Source organism: Macrobrachium rosenbergii, chromosome 13, assembly GCF_040412425.1.
Source record: "Macrobrachium rosenbergii isolate ZJJX-2024 chromosome 13, ASM4041242v1, whole genome shotgun sequence".
Classification (NCBI taxonomy): Eukaryota; Metazoa; Arthropoda; class Malacostraca; order Decapoda; family Palaemonidae; genus Macrobrachium; species Macrobrachium rosenbergii.
Window position 1 is genome coordinate 51,522,686 of NC_089753.1, and position 22,174 is coordinate 51,544,859.

General features: G+C 40.3%; 1 protein-coding gene and 1 pseudogene across 10 annotated transcripts in view; one reads left to right on the forward strand and one right to left on the reverse strand.

Annotated features, from left to right (window-relative positions):
• Positions 1-4,013, forward strand: part of LOC136845304 (guanine nucleotide exchange factor for Rab-3A-like) — a 292,347-nt gene extending 288,334 nt beyond the window's left edge. For 5 of the 10 annotated variants that reach the window (XM_067115511.1, XM_067115505.1, XM_067115504.1 and 2 more), the window contains one exon: positions 306-4,013. In XM_067115511.1, coding sequence (XP_066971612.1) covers positions 306-373 — 68 coding nt within the window. In that variant the 3' untranslated portion in view covers positions 374-4,013. The remainder of the gene's footprint in view (positions 1-305) is intronic. The other 5 variants (XM_067115507.1, XM_067115502.1, XM_067115503.1 and 2 more) reach the window with 1 other exon arrangement.
• LOC136845307 (myosin heavy chain, striated muscle-like) overlaps positions 3,896-22,174 on the reverse strand; it is a 58,400-nt pseudogene continuing 40,121 nt past the window's right edge.

Sequence of the window (22,174 nt, forward strand, 5' to 3'; positions counted from 1 at the left end):
AGTTGCTTTAGGGTTTCTTAAATTCACCTACAGGACTGGGCATGCACAGTAGAGGCCTCAGTCTTGACAGATACAAGATACTGTGACTTGGAAATTCCTTGTCTATGGAAATAAGGGAATTTATAATGAAAAGGATTGTGATGAAACAAATTTGTGGCAACAGTCTTCAATTGTTGTGAGCAGCACTAACAATAATTCATATACTCTATTTTTAAAACCATAGTTGTATAAATTGAGATTTATAACAGGGTAGCAAGCTTAATACTGAGTATTTAATATTGAGTACTATTTTATTCCTCTTCCAGTCCATGACGTATACTGGGAGATAGTGAAGTTACGACGACAGATGGCTCTGGCTCGACTTGGATTCTGAGGAACTGATGATCTTCAAATAGTAAGCAAATGTCACAGCATTTTTGCAGGTGTGAGAGTTGTCACAGAATACTCCAGAACTTATACTTGACAAGTGAAATACCCAAACAGAAAAGTGTGCTAGAAAAACAGCGCCAAGCGTGCTAGAACTTTTTAAGTGTAAATAAAATGTACAAGATTATAGTGATTTAGTTTAAGTTACTCATTCTGTAGGACTTAGTAGAATATCTTTTGTGAGATAGAGGAATTTATGATCTGTAACATATATTATTTCAAGATGTAAATATGTCATTATGTTAAAAAAAAAATCCTAAAAAGTTATTTTTCAATCTAACAGTTTTAATAACAGCTATACTGATGGAAACCAGCGAGTGCTAGCTATATACTGTACATTCATCCCTGAAATTTATATTTATGTTCAAAATATCTTTTCAAATTGTTCCCCATCCTTCTTTTTATGGAAAGATTCTTAATAAAAGTAATGATAAGGCTTTAGTGTGTTGATGTTGGAAAAAATACTGTGATGTTGATGTTGGAAAAAATACTGTGATAGTAATGAATTCAGTTATGAAATGAAAAGTATCTCCACCAGTGTTACTATAGAGTGTTTAGGAGAGGCTTCAAAGAATCTCAGCTTGGTTTCATTATGCTGAAAGAGTTTGAGTACACTTCCATTTAGGTTATTATGAAACAAAGTGATATTCTAATTCCCCTGGAAATACAAAGTCCACTTCCATTTAGGTTATTATGAAACAAAGTAATATTCTAATTCCCCTGGAAATACAAAGTCACAGTGTATGTTTGTGTTTGACTATTCAGGTCATTTAAAACAGAATTTATGACAGATACTTGCAGTTTGGCACATCACTCTACGTGAAGTGGCTGCATGGCTAAACTGCCTCCTGGAGAATTTTGCTGTTATGATAATTCCCCTGCAAGTGTTTTTGGTTTTGTACAGATTTTGTTTATACTGTCTCTACTCTTCTTTAAAAGCCAGGTATGAATAGTGATACAAAAAACTTTGGGATTCCTGGGATATTTTAAATGCACTTAAAATGTAATCATGATGTGCAACCATGAAAAGTTTTGAGTTTCCATAAAAGTTAAAACTATACCTAGTGCTCACTGCTTCTGCTGGATGCTGTGAATTTTGTCAAGAAAATATTTTTAGTAGATGGCACTGAAACTGTATAGGGCCAGCGATATGTATTTTTATATGAAACAGTGATTATATGCAAAAACCCAGCTCATAAGTTTGTAAGGGAATTGCTGTAATGTTATGCAAATTTTATTTGTTTGTGCATTTTTGTTTTGTGTATTTATATACAGTAAATGCATGAACTATTGCCAAGCTCATTTCAAATGTCAAACATGTAACTGTTGAAGTAATCGCAGTGCAGTTGCGTCTGAAAATTGTTATTGTCACTAGTTTATCCTGAACAATCCCAAATGTAACATGGAGCAGGTTATGTAATCTTTTTAATTTACCAGTGATCAACAACATTGATGCTCAACAAGCATAATTTCATTGTTCCTTATGTAACATATAACATATAAGGGCCATACATATACTGTATAGGTCATTGCTGGATTCATAAACATTTGCATAAATAACTAAATAAATAATTAAAAAAAAATTAGACCATGTACAGTATACATGAGTAAATTTGTGATTATGCAAAACAAAAACTATTTTTCCAAATTTTTTTCAACTGGTGTACCTACAGAGGTTATCAGTATACTGTGGAAATTTTATTTTAATTTAAATATATATGCAACCAGTAATTCATTCTTTGCTGATTTAACATGGTATTTACAAGTTAAAATATGCACTTGCATTTCAAACTGTTAATCATATTATTTTGTGCAAGACATTCTGAATTAGCTGTTTTACATCTCATTGTTTGAAAATAGAAAAATTAAGAACATTTAATTTGAAGGAATGTGTGCTTTACATGAATTTCTTAGTAGTTATGAGGGGTCCAATATAAATTGTTACACACTAATCTGAAAGCTGAACTTTTTTTTCAAGTTATATAAAATTAAAGGCTTTTGCAGATTGTGTATGATTTATGTACTATTATTTGAAGATTGTCCCTATTTTAAATCCAGTGACATGGGTAATGTGATTGTGAAAAAATGCCCTTACAATGTGTATACATTAATTACATAGCCTACCGTTAGTTTGAAGTACTCATACACAGAGCAAAAAATCACGGTTATATCTGCATTGTACATTTCTGTATGTTAATGTTCTTATTATATTTTCTTGCAACAGTTGTCTTTCATTAGATATACTGAAAGAGGAATTATTTGCAGTCACAATTTTTAATTTTAGTCAGTCACAATGTTGAAGGTTTAAACATCTTTGGAAATTTTGTACAATTTGAGATGTGAATCTTATTCCAGCAGGTGATCTAAAAATTTTAATTCTGAAAAGCTTTAAATGATCAGTCTGCTTTGCCAGGTGAAAATGAACCCCTCTTATGCAGCATCTCAATCTTAATATGGCATGATATCACATAACAGGTTATATATTTGTTCCAATTAAAAAAAAAAACTTGCTTACTTTCTCTGATTTGAGTAAGAAAATGAGATTATTTGGCCTTTTCAAAAAAACAGGAAATGTGCTTTGTGCATAATTTAGCATTTACACCCTTGGTCAAATTGTTACCACTGTTATGGCTTGTGTTGGAACAGTTTCATCAGTAAAACAACATGAATGGCAATTGCTCCTAGTTTTTTAACTGATATAACTGTACCTGTATTATGTGGTCTTCCGAAAGTCTCTCTAGAGGTCATAAATATTCGATACTCATTTTGTTTAGTGTTTGCGAAGAGGATCTCAGGTTGTATGGCTTGCAAGTTTCTTTATATCGTTATCAATGTGATTCCTATGTTAAGAAGCAAAACAGATGCCATATAAAATAAATTAAATCGACTGTGTGGAAAGATGCAGTAGAATGCAAGGTGACAAGGAATGGACATGAAACAGGTTTTAATATTTTATGCAAAGTATAGTCTATGAACAGTGTAGTTCTGTAAGTGATGGCTCAAGTTTATAGGTCCAAATGTCTTTTGAAAATTTATACCCATGAATGAAGAATATGCCATAAATAACTTTAGATTGTATTTTGTGTATTTATTAGAATATATTGTATATGCAGTTGTACATTTTCTGTACGATATTTTGTGTAAAGTAAACCTCTACCTAATTTTCAGCTCTAAAACAGTTTATGATGTATTTAAGCATATGTCTTCTCTTTCTCTGTTGAAAAATTTTTTGTTTAACCTCAGGCTTTGTTAGAGAAATGACCATAGATAAAATTCCAAACTTTTTCAGCCTCAATAAGTTACATATTTAAACCAATTGGTTAATAGAATAAAAGTAATGTTGATGAAAGAAATGTGTAAATAATACTTACAAACTTTATAATCAGTACCTCCACTTTCACCGAGTTATTTTCCCTATATTTCTTTTCTCAATTTTTCTTGTTGCAAATGTAGGAAAAGAAATCAGTGGTGATATTGTAAAATACATTCACAATCATTTTTATTGTGAATTCTTACATTTTACTTTACTGGTAAAGTGAACACATTTATGAATGAATACTGAGTGTAATAAAATATTTATAAGAAAAGTTGTTTAATTATCCTTTTCTGCAGCCACTTTGTCATAGTTGAAGATAACATTACTTATTGGAGGCAAATGTTCACAATATACTATATTTGATATAAACTATTGCCAACTAATCAATATTATGATCCATCCGTAATGTCTGAAGTAAAAATGTTGACCATTTAGACTTAATTTATTTATTTTTATTGTTTTTCCTGTGACAGTTGAGTTGATGGACTACAGTCCAACTGGTTTTAATCTCCGAGCATTTTTGCCCAGGTAAATGATTTTGATATATTCAATACAGGTACAAAATGTTTAAGGACTTGAAAAAACAACATATGTGTCTAAAATCCTTTGGTATTAAAAATCCACCGATAGGTCAATGTATATTGTCTATAGGCCCTGAAAAACTTTCGTACTTTCTACAAAATACATTCTCACCAGCTGAAGAGGTACTCAGTAAAAAGTGAAAACCTACTTTGGACCTGTAGAAAATGTACTGATGCATGACTGGACTTTTAATATTGACAGAATACCTGACACTGTATAAATTACTAAAAGGAAATATTTAAAACAAACCATCATCATCTGAGTCATCATAGTTTGGCAGAAGGAAGCCATCATCCTCTTCCTCTTCCTCTTCCTCTTCATCTGAATCCAAAATGTGTTTTGAAAGGTTGGTGTCACGGTAATTACCAACAGGCTTGGATGGAAGCTGGGTGATTCCTGACACTCTGTTGGGGCGCGCAAGACCCTCGATTGTGAGTTTCAGCTCTCTTTCCTGTAATGGAAAATTATACATCAGTTAAAAATCACTCATACAAAATAGTTGGGTAATATTTAGTGGAAAGAGGTTAATAAAATTGTAATTAAACCCATGCCCTATAGCATTATTGATGGTCAAATTTCATTCGTCATACTATTATTTACAAACTGAGATCAAGCCAAAATGCATTTACTGCGAAGAAAATACTTTTAGCCATAAGCATGAATGAAAAATACCTTCGGTAAATGGTATTTTCTTAATACCATTATACAAGAAAGTTTAGACTGTTCAGAAACTTGCAGTCTATACAGCTTTACCATTCTCTCAAAACCAAATTTTTAAAGCAAAACAAAAGTAAGGAATATAAACATCGGCAGTTCTCATTCATTTTCACATTACACTCAAATTCATAAAGTGTTTTCCTTCTCATTCCCTTTCTCTGATATAGCTACTATACACTTTTTACTAGCCTTGAGGCACTATGACATTTTTTAACAGATTCATTGTGGGCATCGTTTCTTGAAATTTTTTCTCAAATTTCATCATCAGAAGCAAAGTGATAAAGTACTTACATGGTAAATTTTCAATACAAATTTTTCAGTTCATCTTACTCAAACCATAAACATGAAATTTTTATGATAAAATAAAGTTTTATATATACTTACCAAGTAATTACATTGCTTAAAGTTTCACTCACCGGCAGCTTAAAAATTTTGAAATAAGCGGTAGCTCTAGTGTCGGTGTAGGTGACTAGACCCCACCCACTTTCGGGGTAAGAGAGGAACAACTTCAGAAAAGAGTTCAATTATTTTTGCCCTTCTTTCCATATGAGGGGAGGAGGGAGGGCTTTGATTTGTAATTACTTGGTAAGTACACATAAAACTTTATCATAAAAATGTCATTTTTATATATGTAAGTTACCAAGTAATTACACTGCTGAATCCCTCACTGACACAGAGGTGGGGTATATGGATTTTTTCTACCCCAAAACATTATGAATGATAATGAGTTAGAGAATTGAAATTATTAGCATTGGTACAATGCTTGTTGTTCCTTACCTGGTAAGAGAGCTGCTACAGGTAGATACTGCCTCTGCTCAGCACTCATCTTAACCATGTAGGGTGTGGCAAATTGGCCAGACGCACCTCTACATCAGTGGGGGCTTTGCAGCAAGGGATGAACCTGGTGACTAACAGATATGCAAGTAGCCAGTTGCCCCTGCCCTGGGCACAGTACTGACAAACCAATTGACCAGAATTAAAAAACACAAACATAACCTACACCATAAAATATAAAACCACCAGCCATCCATTAAAAACTAAGACTGGTGGGCACTCCAGGTACACAGCACCCCCAGGATCCCCTTACAACTCAACACCTTAGTACAAGGCGAAGCAAACAGGAAGGATGAAAAGCTTCCTACGCTTCCACCCCAAACACCATGCCAGCCATGGGCAACGGCCCTAAAGTACTACAATTATCGAAAACTGTTTCCACATCACAAAGATAATGGAACGCAAAGATAGACTTACATTTCCAGTAAGTCGCTTGAAGAATCGATAAGAGATAGGTTGTATTTGAAAGTTAATGACGTGGAGACAGCTCTGATCTCGTGAGCCTTGACTCTGACGGATGTTAAGACCTCTTCTCCAATCTGAGAATGGGCTTCGGTGATCAGATCCCTCAAGAAGAAAGACAATCCATATTTTGACGAAACGGGACGGATTTCTAACCGAGCACCATAAATTTATTGAAGGACCTCAAATCTCCATTCTGTGCAAGTAGTACCTCAGTGCTCTCACTGGGCACAGAACTCTCTCCTCCTCATATGGGCCCACTATCTCCATCAGGCTTTTAATAGTGAAGGAACAAGGCCAGGGTTTGGTTGGTTCTTCATTTTTGCCTAAAAAGCCCAGGGTGAATGAACATAAGGCATCACCTTGGGAAAATCCGACTCTCTTGTCGAGAGCATGCATCTCACTGACCGGTTTGGCGGTCGCTAATGCTACAAGAAAAAGGGTCTTCCTGGTAAGGTCTAGTAGTGAAGAGGCTTGAAGCAGGGTCCCAAGAGCCATTTCAGAACTATGTCCAAATTCCAAGAGACGGCCTCTTGTCCCTTGGATTTGGAAGTATCAAATGACTTTATGAGGCCGGACAGGTCTTGATTATTGAAAAGATCCTTTCCTCTGTGCCAAAACACTGAACTCAGCATTGCCCTGTATCCTTTGATCATACAGGAGGAAAGTCGCCTAGATGTCCTCAAATATAGAAGAAAGTCAGCAATGTCTGCTACAGATGTCTTAGAAGGTGAGATGTCATGCCTTCTACACAAGCTCTAAAGATTGTCCACTTGGCAAATTGTTGCATGGAGGCTAAGGTACCGAGAAGGCTTATCCATTGGTTGGCTGAGCAGGTTTGATGGGTGAGGAACTCACTGACTTTCTTCAGGCATGACTGAATTCTTTTGGGGGATGGAGAAACCTGAAAACTCTGAGAGTTTATCATCATCCCCAAATGGAAAATCGTCTGTGATGGAACCATCTGGGACTTCTTGAAGTTGATTAGCAGGCCTAATTCCTGTGCTAGTCAAAGGGTCCTCATAAGGTCCTCCATGCACCTCTCCTTCGACAGTGATCAAAGGAGGCAATCATCTAAAAAGAGAGATGTTTGTCCCCATCAGATGTAGCCCCTTGGCGAGCAGAGCAAGGACTTGAGTGAAAACTTTAAGAGCGGTCGAAAGGCCAGAGCACAAGGCTCAAAACTGGTACACTGTTGTGAAACACAAATCTCAGGTACTCCGTGGACTCCAGATGTACAGGAATGTGGAAACAGGCATCCTGCATGTCTATGGTTGTCATCCAATCACCCCGATGAATGGATGACATGACAGAGTGACTTGTTTCCATGCTGAATTTTGTCTTTTCGACACAGAAATTCATGGCACTCATGTCCAGTACTGGCCTCCATCCCCCTGATGCTCTGGGAACTACGAAGAGACCGGTAAAAATTGTCCGACCTGACTTCTTCGACTTTCTTGATGGCTCTCTTCTCGAAGAGGGATGTGACTTTGTTTTAGAGGGCCAAAAACCTCTCAGATCCTACTGGGTAGGCGGTCAGCATGATGGCCGTGTTGACTAATGGGGGGCTTCTCCTTGAATGGGATGGATTAGCCTTTGTTCAGCACTGACACAATCCACTCCTCCTCTCCCCTTGTGCTCCATCTCTCCCAGTAATGGAGGAGCCTGGCTCCTACTGGCGCATGGAGGAAAGGATCCTCACTTCTGAGCAGAGGGCTTGGAGGAGGACTTCTTAAACGGTTGAGACGAGAAACGCAGGTCTGTCCTAAGTCTTGACTGGGTTCTGGGTCTGCTACCATTAAAGGGCAGTGGCTGAAGGGGAGAAACGGTCCTGGTACTCGTAGACGAAGGATCCCTGGGGCATCTAGGTGAACAAGCTACAAGGTCTTGTGTGCTTTTCTTCTGAAGCTCCGAGGAAAGGTCGCTGACTGTAGATTGAGGGAAGAAGTGCTGGCGATCGAGAGGAGAGTACAAAAGAGCAGACTTCTGTGAAGCCATAACGCTCTCCGTGGTAAACGAGCACCACAGCTCTCTCTTTTTCAGTACTCCCATGGCATAGAGAGATGCTAACTCTTGGGAGCCTTTCCTGATGCCCTTATCAGTGCATGACAGGACATTCAGCCAATCCGCTACGATCTCCTCAGGTAGCAAAGAGCAGTTCTTGATCTTTTGAGCTAATGCACCCACTGACCAATCCTAGAAGCTTATCACTTCGTAAATTATAAAAAAGTTCTTCCAGAAGATGGTCAAGCTCTGTAGGGGAGAACATCACCTTAGCAACGGCGAAGGCTGACCTCCGAGACAAGTCAATAAGTCCCGAGAAGTCCCCCTGGGAGGAGGCAGCCACTCCCAGAGAGGGAACTTCCCCGGTGTCATACGAAGAATACCTCCAAGAAGAATCCCAAGAAGCTTTGCAGCAGGTACTTCAACAAGGCTGCATAGGCCGACGGAGGGGAGCCCTGATCCACATCACCTTCTTCACCTTCTTCCTCCGGTTAAACGGGATACATGCAACTCGATAGGGGCCTGAGCAGAAGAAGGCTCTCTCTTAAGAAGATTTAAGATGTCAGCCAGCTGTTGCTGAATTGGTGCTAGCGATGGGTCCACAGTGTTAGCTGTAGGAATCGAAAGGCTAGCTGTCGCCAAGTATTTGGCATCTGGCGCCAGGCGCGTCAGAAAATGTGCCAAGCATTCCAAGAGGCACAGACTGTCTGGGAGTTGAACTCTTGGGCGCTGTAGGGCGCTCGGATACTGAAGGGCACTTGTGCACTGTGGGTGCTACTGGGTGCTCGGACACTGCTGGAAGCTTGGCTGCTATTGGGCGCTACTGGGCGCTCGCGAGAAGACGAAGAATGTCTTGGTGCAGACGAATGCCTGGGTTCCAGCACATGACGTTCTGGAGAAAAGCATTTTGGGGAACCCCAGAAACTACACGAAGGCTATTACAGATGCTCTCTGAATCCCTTGTAAGGCACCGGAAGGGAGCAGACCATATCCGCCGCAGGCCTTTTCAGTGGTTGCGATCAGTCACTGAAGCGCCACTGGCGCCTCTCCTCAGGGCTGGAAGCCTTGGAACTCGAGGACAACCTACTCACTTCTGCCTGGAAGCCTTTCCAATGGCCATCCTTTCTCGCAACCTGGGACACTGTAACAGGTCCGACTGAGGGGGCAACTGCCCAGGGGCAAACCCACCAACCTCCCTTGGGCCTCCAGTATGACTACTCCCATGTGCAGGGGAGTAAGTCAGTGACCTTTGCCTAGGAGCGTCGGTGGGACAAGCAGCTGCCTCCTCCACTGACACTTCACTACCACCTCCGCCACTGACACTTCACCACCACTTTTTCTTTCCCCTTTGTCCATTAGGATTCGCACTGAAGTCCCTAATTGGGTTGCTGTATCCACTATTATTCCCAACTTAGCATCGAAATTACATACAATCTTTGACTCGAGGCTGGCAAGAGGGTCGGGTTCGGAAGTGAGGGAGCTGGGTAAAGGAGCAGATTGAATAGATAAAGGACTGGGAACAGGTGCCATAGTGGGAGCAGGCATAAATAAAGTAAGAATATTATCATCAGAAGACTTTGCAGAACTATCTACAGTCTTGCTATCTTCTGTCTTATTCTTGGCTCTAGCAGCCACCTTATGTTTTCTATCCCTATCCAGTTTTGCTACATGAGACCACAAAACTTTCCATTTTTTAGCGTCCCACTCTGAACAGTCGTCAGAGGTTCGATCAATTGAACATTCTTGTCCCCTACATTCTGTGTACACAATGTGAGTCATATTTTGCTTTAGTAAGTCCCATACTGCAGCCTTTGCTGCAATAACATAAGCTAGTTTTGCAAGAGTCTGACATACTAAATCTAAAAAGTCAACAACAGGTGTCTTAATCAATGTCAAATTGAGGAAAAAAGCCTTAAATTGTGAAAAAAATGGTCTCCCTAAAAGGACCTAACATAAATACAAAAGCATAGACTGCCAATGCTTCACCAAAAGAAGCATCTCAAATGGAAAAGTGTCAAAAATTTAAATATCACAATATTTTTAAAGGAAATTGTATTTTTCCTAACTATACAAACCTGAAGTCCTTTACATTAGGAATTACTTACGGCAAAGCTGGAAACAGCGGTCAAACTATTGGATAACGTGGTTTGGCAGTAACTACCTGCCTGCCCAGATGTAAACATTCCAGTTTGCCTTTTAGCCCAGGTTTCAGATTGAGGGATGGCATGAGGTGGGCATAAAAATGTAATGTAAAGGACCTCAGGTTTGTATAACTAGGAAAAATACAATTTAATTTAAAAAACTGTGATTTGTTTCTACATGATATAAAAACCATCGGTCCTTTACATTAGGAAGACTTACTGGTTGGAGGGAGGAATCTGAGTGAGTCTCTTTGAACTGACTGGAGTTCTCCACACCTGGGTTACTCCTCCTGGTTGAAAGAGTGAGGAGGAGTACTGTGCCTCTGACATATTGATCTGAGTACTGTAGAGGAACTGCGAGATCAAATGTCACACATCTGGACCTTTTCGAATAAGTGAGGAATTGTAACTCATATGAAAACAGACTGGGAAGAATCTAAAGTCAGAGGCAGTAAGGTAAAGACCCAAAAAAGGATTTCCCTTATTACCAGGGTCTCCTTCCTCCCCTTGCAGAGGAAGGAGTGGGATTGCTCCTATGATTCCAGAGAGAAAAATAGATCGGGTGCTTGATGTGTAGACTTACTGCATCATACACCAGTTCCAGCAAGTGTCGGTTGAGTTCTATTCTCAGACACAGGACCAAGAAAAAAAGGTTGCAAGGGCCTGTGGGCAAAGACCCAAAGGTAGAAGACACAAATGTAGTCTAATGAGACCACATATTGCTTCCAGACCAACAGAATCTTCCAGAATGCGAGGGATGGACCAGGCCATTGACTTCGTGAGCTCTCGGGCGGAGTGTACAGGTGTCTTCGTCGCCAGCTGTAGAGTACATCCTTCCGATTGTCTCACAAAGCCAAAAGAAAGACGTGTCCTTAGACACTTCTTCCTTGGGGGAATCAGTACTAATGAAAAAATCGACGACCTACAGGCTAGGGATGTTGAGCCTTTTCTGAAAGTACCGCAGCACCCTAACAGGACAAAGTAGTGATTGATCTGGGTCATCAATTACAAAGTCCAAGGAGGAGAGGATCAAGAAGGACTCGAACTTGGCAATAGATGTCGATGGATTCGGAGTCTGCTATGAGATCCAAGACAGAGTCGAGGCATTGAAATCCATCCCCTGTAGGTCCATGAAGATCATCCATCATCTACGCCAAGGCTGGAGTGAGATGAGAGATGGTCTTGAGAGGCAGATCTCTGTCTGATGACTCTTGCAAGGGCGTGTGCAAAGCACGAGACAGGAACCCTAAATGAGGGTCATCTGCCACCCAGGGACCTGAGGCCCCTGGAACAGCAAGACCGTTGGAAGCTTCTCATTAGTATCTAAATCTTGACTGCAGAGAAAAAGGCTACTTTCAGATGGAAGACTAGGCCAGATAGGGCCGACATCTTTCACAGCTGAATCGGAGAGACGCAACCCTCGGCGGAGGAGACAAGGAAGTCCATGACCTGCTGAAGAGTGGCTCTGACCAGAGAAAGAGTCCCCCGTTGACGACACCAACCAGCCAAGATGGCTCCAATTTCTGGGTACTGCTGCAGAGGATGATAGAGACATCCAGCTATCTCCATTGCTGCTTGGTGAGAAGCCTATGCTTGCAAGGGAAGCCAGATAGTCTCTAGTCGCGAAGGCACAGGGATTGTACTGCCAGAGGAACAGCTTCACGTGTCGCTGATACAGAAGGTCGCGTCAGGGAGGAACTCTTCTTGGTGCCTCGGAAGCAGAGCTAGCAGGTCGGGCAAAAGCTGAAGTCTTCCAGCATTCATCTAAATTCGGGGTGAACGACACTTGCTGAACACCTTGCGAATTAGACACATACGAAGGGAAGATGAAGACGTCAAAGTTGTCCCACCGTGTCAGCATGCATCCCTGTAGTGGTCCATGGATCTGGTATGATTAAGCAGAAGACCCGTAGACTTCTGTTGAGCCAGGAGGCGAATATAAGGATGATAGGGACCCCTCCAGTCGAGCAACACCTCTGTGAAGAATTGAGTGAAGGGAGCTCTCTGTCCTTGTCATTCAATGCCACAGGCTGAGCTTGTCTGCCAATACATCCCATTACCTGGAATGTACAGTATCTGGCTGATGGCTCTACAGAGTGCACCAAAGTTCACTCGAGCACCTACACTCAATTAAAGAAACAGGAGGGAAACGAGGCCCTCTTTAGTGACATATGCCACTACTGTGGTGTGTTGTTGCCTAATAACACCCAAGAGTATCTCAAAAAAACCGATCCTACAACTCTCGGAGGGCCAGGGAAATGCCTTGAGTTCCAGGATGTTGATGAGAAGGTACTTATTGTCTTGGTCACACACCTCAAAGACAATGGTCTTACAAGTGTGCGTCTATTCACCAGTCGGTGCATCTGAGAACAGAAGTATGTCTCGAGGAGAATATGCAGACATATTCAAAGGTTCCTGTCATATAGTCCCATGACTGACAGTCATTCCTTCATCAAGGCACCAGCAGGAGGAGGATGCCATTCTGAGCATTCTCCCTTCCTCTCTTCCTGATGGAAAGAGGGTTGGAAGATACACATATGTGTACTTTCTAAGAAGAAAATGAGAAAGGTTGGGTGTTCTGCGAGTGCCCTCGGAACCTGAGACTTCTTAGGGGCTAGGCAACCATTGTCAGGAGCACAAGGCAGTTACCCTGGCACGTTCCTTGACTACTGCGGTATCTACCTACTCTCTGTAAAAGAGGGGAGCAGAAATGAGTAAAGGTCCATTCCTGAGGGAATGTGACGACTCACGACTTACTAGACTGGAGATCAGAATCAGGACAGTGCCCTTCTTCTTAGCACCAGAATTGCCCACAGGTTGCTGTCTGGTGCTGGGTAGGTGAACCCACCCCAAGGCTGGAATAGTCTCTAGAAGGCAGAGACCTCTGTGGAGGCAAAGCCTTGAAAAAGTGAAGGATCACAGCTTCATTGGGAGACTACCTGGAGGGACATCATATTGGTGTTCTCCAGGTGCATCGTCTCTTGTTGTGAGAGGGAACACCCTTCATGGCAAAGAGACACAGTGAGAGATCCAAGTCCGGGCGAGCCAGAGCCAGGACAATCCGCTAATCGACATAAGACCCCTCCAAGGCAAGAAGAATTGCTTCTGTCAAGGAAGAGGAAGGGAAAGGAGCTTGATTGGGTGGCTCGACCAAAATGAACTCTTTGCCCAGGGAAAAAACATTCATCTGGTCGAGGCGGCGAAGAGCAACACTAAGCACAAGTCAAGATAGGGATACAGTCATGCCCTTGTACAAGCAGAGGGCATGAGGTCCAATAAAAGGGGAGCGAATTTGTTACGCCTCTGGCCGCTGACCCCAAGACACACACTGGGGGATGACGGCCTATGCAAGGCTGTCAAAAATCGTGGGTTTGTATATTAACAAATATCAAATACACCCAATAAATACACAAAAAGATAAAAAAGATCCCACCGGGAAAAAAAAGCTTAATAACAGTCAGGCAAAGAGCTCCGGAAACACATCTGCAACGCATGATGGCCGAAAGCAAACTGGAATGTTTACATCCAGGCAGAAAGGGTATTCCCGCCTACCGGACGGTAGTTACTGCCTAAATCCCTTGTCCAAGAGTTTAATGGCCATTTCCAGCTTCGCCATAAGTAATTCCTAATGTAAAGGACTGATGGTTTGTATATCGTACAGGAACAACTAAGCTGACTGCTCACAACTGAACTTCAGTCGAGAGCCGGCAGAAAACAATTGAACTCTCTGCTGAAGTTGTTCCTCTCTTACCCCAAAAGTGGGCAGAGTTCAGTCATGATTATGTTACAGACTAAGCAAAGGCTTTTTATAAATATACTATAAAATACATCAGACTAAATAAAGCTTAACTGACATGTTCCAGACTCTTACAGACAAGCTTTCCAGTTTCATACACTGAATGCCAGTATCTTTCTTTTCATACTAATAAAGATCTAATAGCTAAATAATTATGGAACTACATAATTAACATGAGATAAAACACAGTACTGTACTCACCTTCTGTTTATCTAAATATTCTTTTTCCAGTTTCTGTGATTCCTCTTGGGATATACAAATCACTGGTCTACTCTGAGTTGGTTTATGATTAAGGGGCCTGTGAAATACAGAATGATGGTTAACCGATAAAAAATGTTTTATACACAGAAACTCGTATGAAATAATCACAGTGCATGACTCGCAATACTCCATGAGAGCCAGACATTAACAAATTTTTCATAAGTTTACAAAAATTCAAAACATTCTGAAAATTATATGTGCTCATACACTGCCAGCATCTAAATTCTGGTGAAACAAAATTAAAATAATTGAAAAGTATTATACAATAAATTGTTGGGCATGTACAATAATTCTTCAATATTCATAATATTGGAATTGACACACAAAATTTAGGCCAAAGGCCAAGTGCTGGGACCTATGGGGTCATTCAGTCATACAAATAATGCTGAAACAATTGTTGGGGGAATGAGGAAATTAAGATGGAAGAAAGAATATGAGCAGAGGTGTAGTAACAGTAATGAAAGGGGTTGCAGCTAGAGGCTGAGGGACACAGCAAGAAACCTTAAGTACATAATGCCCACAGTACACCACGAGGTGCACTGATGGTACTACCCCTCCTACAGTGCAATTGCTAATACAAAAAAGCTGGACCTAATTAGTATTAAAATAAAATGAGAACAAAAATAGAATACGGTTCAATTGCTAATACAAAAAAGCTGGACCTAATTAGTATTAAAATAAAATGAGAACAAAAATAGAAAGGAGTTACAATAAACACCCCGTATTCGCGGGGGATGCATACCACACCCCCCCCCCGCGCATAGCTAAAACCCACACTTAGAACCCTTCTAAAAACACTTAGAACTGCCTATTTTGAAAGTTCAAACATAAACAAAACAAACTAAAAATGCTTATACAGGTATTATCCTACTTACGATGGGGTTAGGTTCCAAAAAAACCCATCATTTGTCGGAAAAAACATAAGAAATACCAAAACGTATCTCGAATATAGCCTAGCCTACACTAGGGTACTTGGTACCATGTATACATATATGGTAGCCTAGCCTACACTATAAAGTACTGTATACTCTACACACACACACGGTACAGTGATTATTAATATCAGCTAATTCTGGAGGTTCATGCAGAGTGACTTATGATAATTCAATACAAAGAGAAATTGAATAACAAACAAGAATTAGCTTAGTCTACACTATGGTATATCATAGGCATATACGGTAGTGTAGCCTACATTATACTGTATTCTATATTCACATATCATACTAGAAAAACATCAACATAATGAATATGCATCTCTTCCATGGAGCTTTTAAAATGTTATGCCTTAATTCACTGTACCCGCTAATATTTTATATATTCTTATACTTTATTGCTTTTGTATTATAAATTGCACTCATAGCAATCAATGTTTTGGTTTGGAAATGTTTACTCGGTGTTCATTTCGCTGCATTTAACTCAGTTCAGAGTGCTATTCTTATTCTAGTTAGTGTAAATGAATCTCTAGATACTTTATTTACACGGGGCAAGGTTATTTTTCATTATATGAAGTGTTTTTAAGTTGAAATATTACTTAAATACGTCTCGTTGTGAAATTAATTCAGCTATTTGTTACATTAATAGATGACGATGGCCGTTTGGGGGTGTTTGTTATGTGTAAAAAAAATCAAGATTCCGTTCGCTATTTTCACTTGATTTATCATAATATGAGCTTTACGTATTTATCGTTTATTGGCATAAAAATAGCAATTGTGTGTTCTTTCATGCCCAATAGTTTTGATTAAAATACTTTCTCTCCAATTTTAATTACAGTCAAGTTTCATCCATGTTGCCAATGCACAATAATTTATAGTCACTAGCAGCTTGAACATTGTTTTCTCAGCTTCAGCCACAACTTGCCGCTTAAATTTAGCAGTATATTTCCTTGCCGACCTTTTATCCATACCAAATAAGGGTATAATGTAAAAATATATCAGTCCTATTCTAATTAACGTCATTTGTACTATAGCTTACGGCAATTGTGTTTTATCATACCATGGCTGAAATATAAGCAAAAGTGCTGTTGTTATCCAATTCAGTGATAAACAAAACAACAGTTGCTCAGTCGGTTGTTTATGGCTGTACGCATTTACGCAAGAGTACAGTATAACGTTACTAACAATACTTTTATCATTTTCTTTTACTTTTTTAACTAGAAGATGGGATAAAGAGTTGGAGGAAAAGAAGCTGGTCTATTGTAATTTGGTTTCTCTCGCTGCCTGTATGCTGCTGCCTGCGCCCACGTGAAATTTACAAATATTTTATAAATATTGTCGTATCGGTATTAATTGCTTACCCCATTGCAAAACTGAATTATCGTAAGATAAAATATCGTAACTCTAGCACTACCCGAGTCTTTTAATAGTTTTATCATAAAAAGTGAATTTAGTCATGAAAATGAGATGAAAATGCAGTAATTAGTGAATATTTCTCAGTGAAAAATACCATGAATGGGCGAATTTTCAGCAAATAACACGTATATATGTTCCATAGAGAAATCCGCGAATAGGTGAGTCCATGAATTGTGAGACCGCGAATACAGGGGGTTTACTGTATAGTCTTCATAAATAAAATGTTAGGAGTTTGTAGACTATTATATTAATCAATGGTTTAGCCACACTGCAACTGATGGGTCAATATAAATGTGGGTTTGTGATGAACAGATAATATCCCAATGTATCTTAGCAGCTGACAACACTGTCCTCTGGGTACAAAACTTAAAACAAAAACTGTACCTGAAAGGCTTGAAAGAGACTTTGGGTGGACCATTTTGCTCATATTTCTTCTGGATCAACTTGTCTCTCTTTGCCCCAAACTCTGGGTTGTCTTTCAGTTTTCCTTCTTCCAGTTTTGAATCGATGATTTCCAACTGCTCAAGCTCCCTGGCAATTATGCTTGCTGGATCCTCTTCTAACTTCCTGTTTTACAATGTACACCAATAAATTTATTTAGAATACTATACAGCTTACAGTAATGTCATTTATATTTATAATGACTGTATACACTACTGTACTGTATTGTATTTTAATAGTAAAATAGGACAATATGTACAGGTAGGTGTATTTTCTAAACAATGCAAACCTATGCAAGTAATCTCCAAGTTTACCTGAATGGCCACAAAAATAGAAAAGAATCCATTTAATTAGCGATGAAAATTCTGCAATTAATCAAATCTGGAACCAAAAACCTGCAAAATTCAAGGGTCCACTGTATACTGTATTGCATGGATGATTTTTCCTCTCTTTCTCTGTATTGATAAGTTTATAGAAAGCATTAACCCCAAAATAGCAATATCAGATGTACTAACCTGGATCTACTTTCACGATGATCAATGACGGAAGAGTGGTTGGCCATAAGCTCCAAAGGATTCAGGTCATCCTCATCTTTACACAAGTCCTTCTTTTCCATTATTTTACCTCTGTCACTAACAGAATTGTTTGTGAGGCTTCCAGTCCATTCTGCAATGCAAAACAAATAAGGGTAGTATTCTAAACCATCATCATGACTGCAAATCATACAACATAACAAAGTTTAGTGATATACAAGCTTCACTGCTAGAGTAAATTAGTAAATGACATTGGAGAGAAATTTACAAGAATGTCTAGTAAAAATTTTCACTGGTTTGCATATACAAAATATGTCAAAATTGTCAGCAATTCATTTACAGTATTCTATAGCTCAAAATGACATTTTTATGATAAAATTAAGTTTAATATATACTTAACCAGTAATCACTTGGCTAAGAGTTTCTACTCGAACAGCAGTTAGAATTCTGAATTCCACGGTAGTGATTCTTTTGTTTTGTATAGGTGTTTATGCCCTGCCCACTTTTGGGGTATGAAAGAGGAACAACATTGCCAACACGACAATTTGTTTATGCAAAAAGAGTCCATGTGCGGGGAGGAGGGTGGGCTCCATCCGTAATTACTGAGTAAGTATATATAAAATTTAATTTTATTATGAAAATGTCATTTTTATATAAGTAACTTACCCAGTAATTACTCAACTGATTCCACACTGAAAGGTGGTGAGGAATCATGGACAAAAGCTTAGGTTATAATTGATGAGATAAATGTTGTTCCTTACCTGGTGAGAAAGCTGCTGCAGGTAGATACTGCCCCTGGTGGCACTCATCTCATCCTGTGGCAACGTGGTGAACATGGCCATACGTGCCTCTACTTAAATGGGACACTTCGCAGTGAAGGAGTACTCCGAAGGCTGACGAAGTATAAGACCAAGCTTTGCGATGAAGGTGTACACCAAAGGTCAACAAAGCATACATAATTGCCACTGCCCTGGGCACAGTACCACAAAAATAATATACCAGAAAACAAAGTCACCTACACCATAATTAAATATAATGATTAAACGATAAAAAACAACTCCACTACCCAAGAACTCAACACCATTTTCAAGGCGAAGAGAAAAGGAAAGGAAGGGACACTTTCTACACTTCCCCACTCATCACCACACCAGCTATGGACACAGGTCCCAAGGTACTGCGTTTATCATAAACTGTCTTGACGTCCCACAAATAGTACATCACGAACACCGACTTGCATTTCCAAAGAATTGCCTCCAAGATCGCAAAGAAAGAAAGATTGTATCTGAACGCTACCAAAGTAGCAACTGCTCTTACCTTGTGAGCTTTAACTTTCAATAGTGATAAGTCAGTCTCTGCTAATTGCGAGTGTGCCTCAAAGATGAGATCCATCAAGAAAAACAAAATGGTATTCTTCAATTGGGGTCTAGAGGGATTTTTCACCGAACACCAGAGATTACCAAACTGGCCTCTAACCTTCTCCATCCAATATAAATAATATCTGGGGGCACACACTGGGCACAGCTCTCTCTCCTCCTCTTACGTGCCTAGAATATCCGGTAAGCTTGAAATCGAAAAGGGATGCGATGGGTTTTAACTTTTTGCTAGAAATCCAAGCAAAAAGGAGCAGACTGCGTTCCCTTGCGATAAACAGACCCTTTTGTCGATTGCCTGAAGTTCACTTACTCTCCTAGCTGTTGCTAAGGCAACCAGAAAGAGAGTTTTCTGACTCGGATCCCTTAAAGAGGAAGAACGCATAGGTTCAAAGCGAGGGTCGGAAGGCCACTTAACAGCTACATCAAGATTCTGAGAAGGACTCCTCTTTCTTGGACTTGGAGGAGATATTGAAAGATTTAATTAGTTCAGACAAGTCTTGATTGTTCGAGATGTCTAGACCCCTATGTCGAAAAAACGGAGCTGAGCATCGCTCTGTAACCCTTTATTGTTGAGACAGACAATCCTTTAGATGATTTCAAATAGAGAAGGAAGTCTGCTATCTGAGCGATAGATGTTTTAGAGGAAGAAACTTTGTTTCTTCTACACCAGCTCCTAAAACATGCCCACTTAGCTTGGTAGACATTATTGGAGGCGATAGCCTCTGATGCCGATTTAGAAAATCCCTTCGCTCTGACGAGTCTGTAGACAGTCGAAATCCTGTCAGGGCCAGAGACGATAGGCCTTGATGAAATATCCTGACGTGGGGTTGTCTGAGAAGACTTGGAATCTTAGGAAGGAGCCTTTGGAAAGTCTATGAGGAGATCGATAGGGTCCTCAAACCACTCCTTCTGTGGCCAGAAGGGAGCCATGAGAGTCATCCTTACATTGTGGTGTGAGTGAAACTTCCTTACTACTTCTTGAATCATCCTGAACAAAGGGAAGGTGTAAAGATCTAGGTTGGACCAGTCTAGGATCATTGCATCCGTCGCCCAAGCTAGAGGGTCTGGAAAGGGGGAATAGAACAGAGGAAGGCGGTAATTCCTGCAAGTTGCAAACAGATCTATGTTTGGTTGACCCTATAATTTCCAAAGGCTGGCACACACACGAAGATCTAGTGTCCACTCCGTGGGCAGAATTTGTTTGTCGAGGCCCAACTCGTCCGCCAGGACATTGCACTTGCTCTGTATGAACCGGGTGACTAATGGAGTCTAGTTCTGATCCACCCAGCATAGCAGGTCTCTCGCTACTTAGCAGTGTATGCTAGGGCTGTGGTATTGTCCACATGTACCACTATAGTCTTGTTGTGAACCTGCATTGCGAAGTGTTGCAGACCTAGGTGTATCACCTTCAACTCTCTCACGCTGATATGAAGCCCCTTCTCCTCCGAAGACCACCTCCCCGAGACTTCCAGGTTCCCGAGGAGCACTCCCCAACCTAGGTCCAACGTGTCAGGAAAGAAGTCTAGGTCAGGGCTCACCAGAACAAGAGACTTCCCTTCCGAAAGTCTGGCTGTGGACCTCCACCACCGCAGATCCTGTTTTATCTCTGGGGTTATCGGAAAGAAGTGACGATCTTGATGCACCTTCCAATCCCAGCAAGCTCTTAAATAGAATTGGAGAGGTCTCATGTGAAGTCTCCCCAGTCTTACAAATTGCTCCAGAGAAGCCATCATCCCCAAGAGGCTCATCCACTGGGGGGTGTAGTAAGAATGAATCGAGAGGAAGAGTTCTACCTTCCTCAGACAGTCCTCTACTCTCTTGAGTGACGGAGAAGCCAAAAAACTCAGAGAGGCTATCAGAACTCTCAAATAAAGAATCTTCTGAGTGGGATTCATTTGTGATCTCTCGAAGTTCATTAGTAGTCCTAATTCCTGGGTTAAAAGAAGTCTTCTGTCAGTCCTCCATGCAACGTTTCTTCGTGGGTGAATGAATTAGCCAATCGTCCAGATATACAATGAACCCCCTGTATTCGCAGGGGATGCGTCCCACACCCCCTCGCGAATAGGTCAAATCCGCGAATGCTTAAAACCCCTCTAAAAACACTTAGAACCGCCCATTTTGATAGCTTAAACCAAGAAAAACCTTGTAAAAATGCTTATACCTGAGTATTTTAATAGTTTTATCACAAAAAGTGCATTTATTCATGAAAATTATATGAAAATACAGTAATTAGTGAATATTTCTCAGTGAAAAATACCGCGAATGGGCAAATTTTCCACGAATGATGGCTAGATATGTTCCACAGAGAAACCCGCGAATGCGTGAGTCCGCAAACCATGAGAACGCGAATACGGGGGGTTTACTGTAGCACAATACTCACTACCGTTAAATGTAGCCAACCCGCCAAAAGAGCCAACACTCGAGTGAAAACTTGTGGGGCAGTCGAGAGACTGAAACAAAGTGCTCGAAACTGATAGATCTGGTCCTCAAAAACAAATCGTAGGTATTTCCTTGAGTCTGGGTGAATTGGAATATGGAAATAACCGTCTTGCATGTCCAGGGAGATCATCCAATCTCCCTGACAGATGGAAGCAAGAACTGAATGGATGATTTCCATGTTGAATTTTGTTTTCTCTACGAAGATGTCCAAAGCACTTACCTTGAGCACTGGTCTCCAATGCCCTGAAGCCTTGAGCACTACGAAAAGGCGATTGTAAAATCCTTTCGAGTCTGCCTTATTTACTATTTCTATTGCTTCTTTACTCAGAAGAGAGGACACTTCCTTCGATAGGACCGAATACCTCTCTGATCCTATGGAGTAAGCAGTCAATACGATGGGAGTGTTGGTCAATGGAGGATTCTCCCTGAAGGGGTTAGAGTATACCTCCTTTAAAACTTTCATCAACCACTGATCCGCTCCTCTTTTGCTCCATCTCTCCC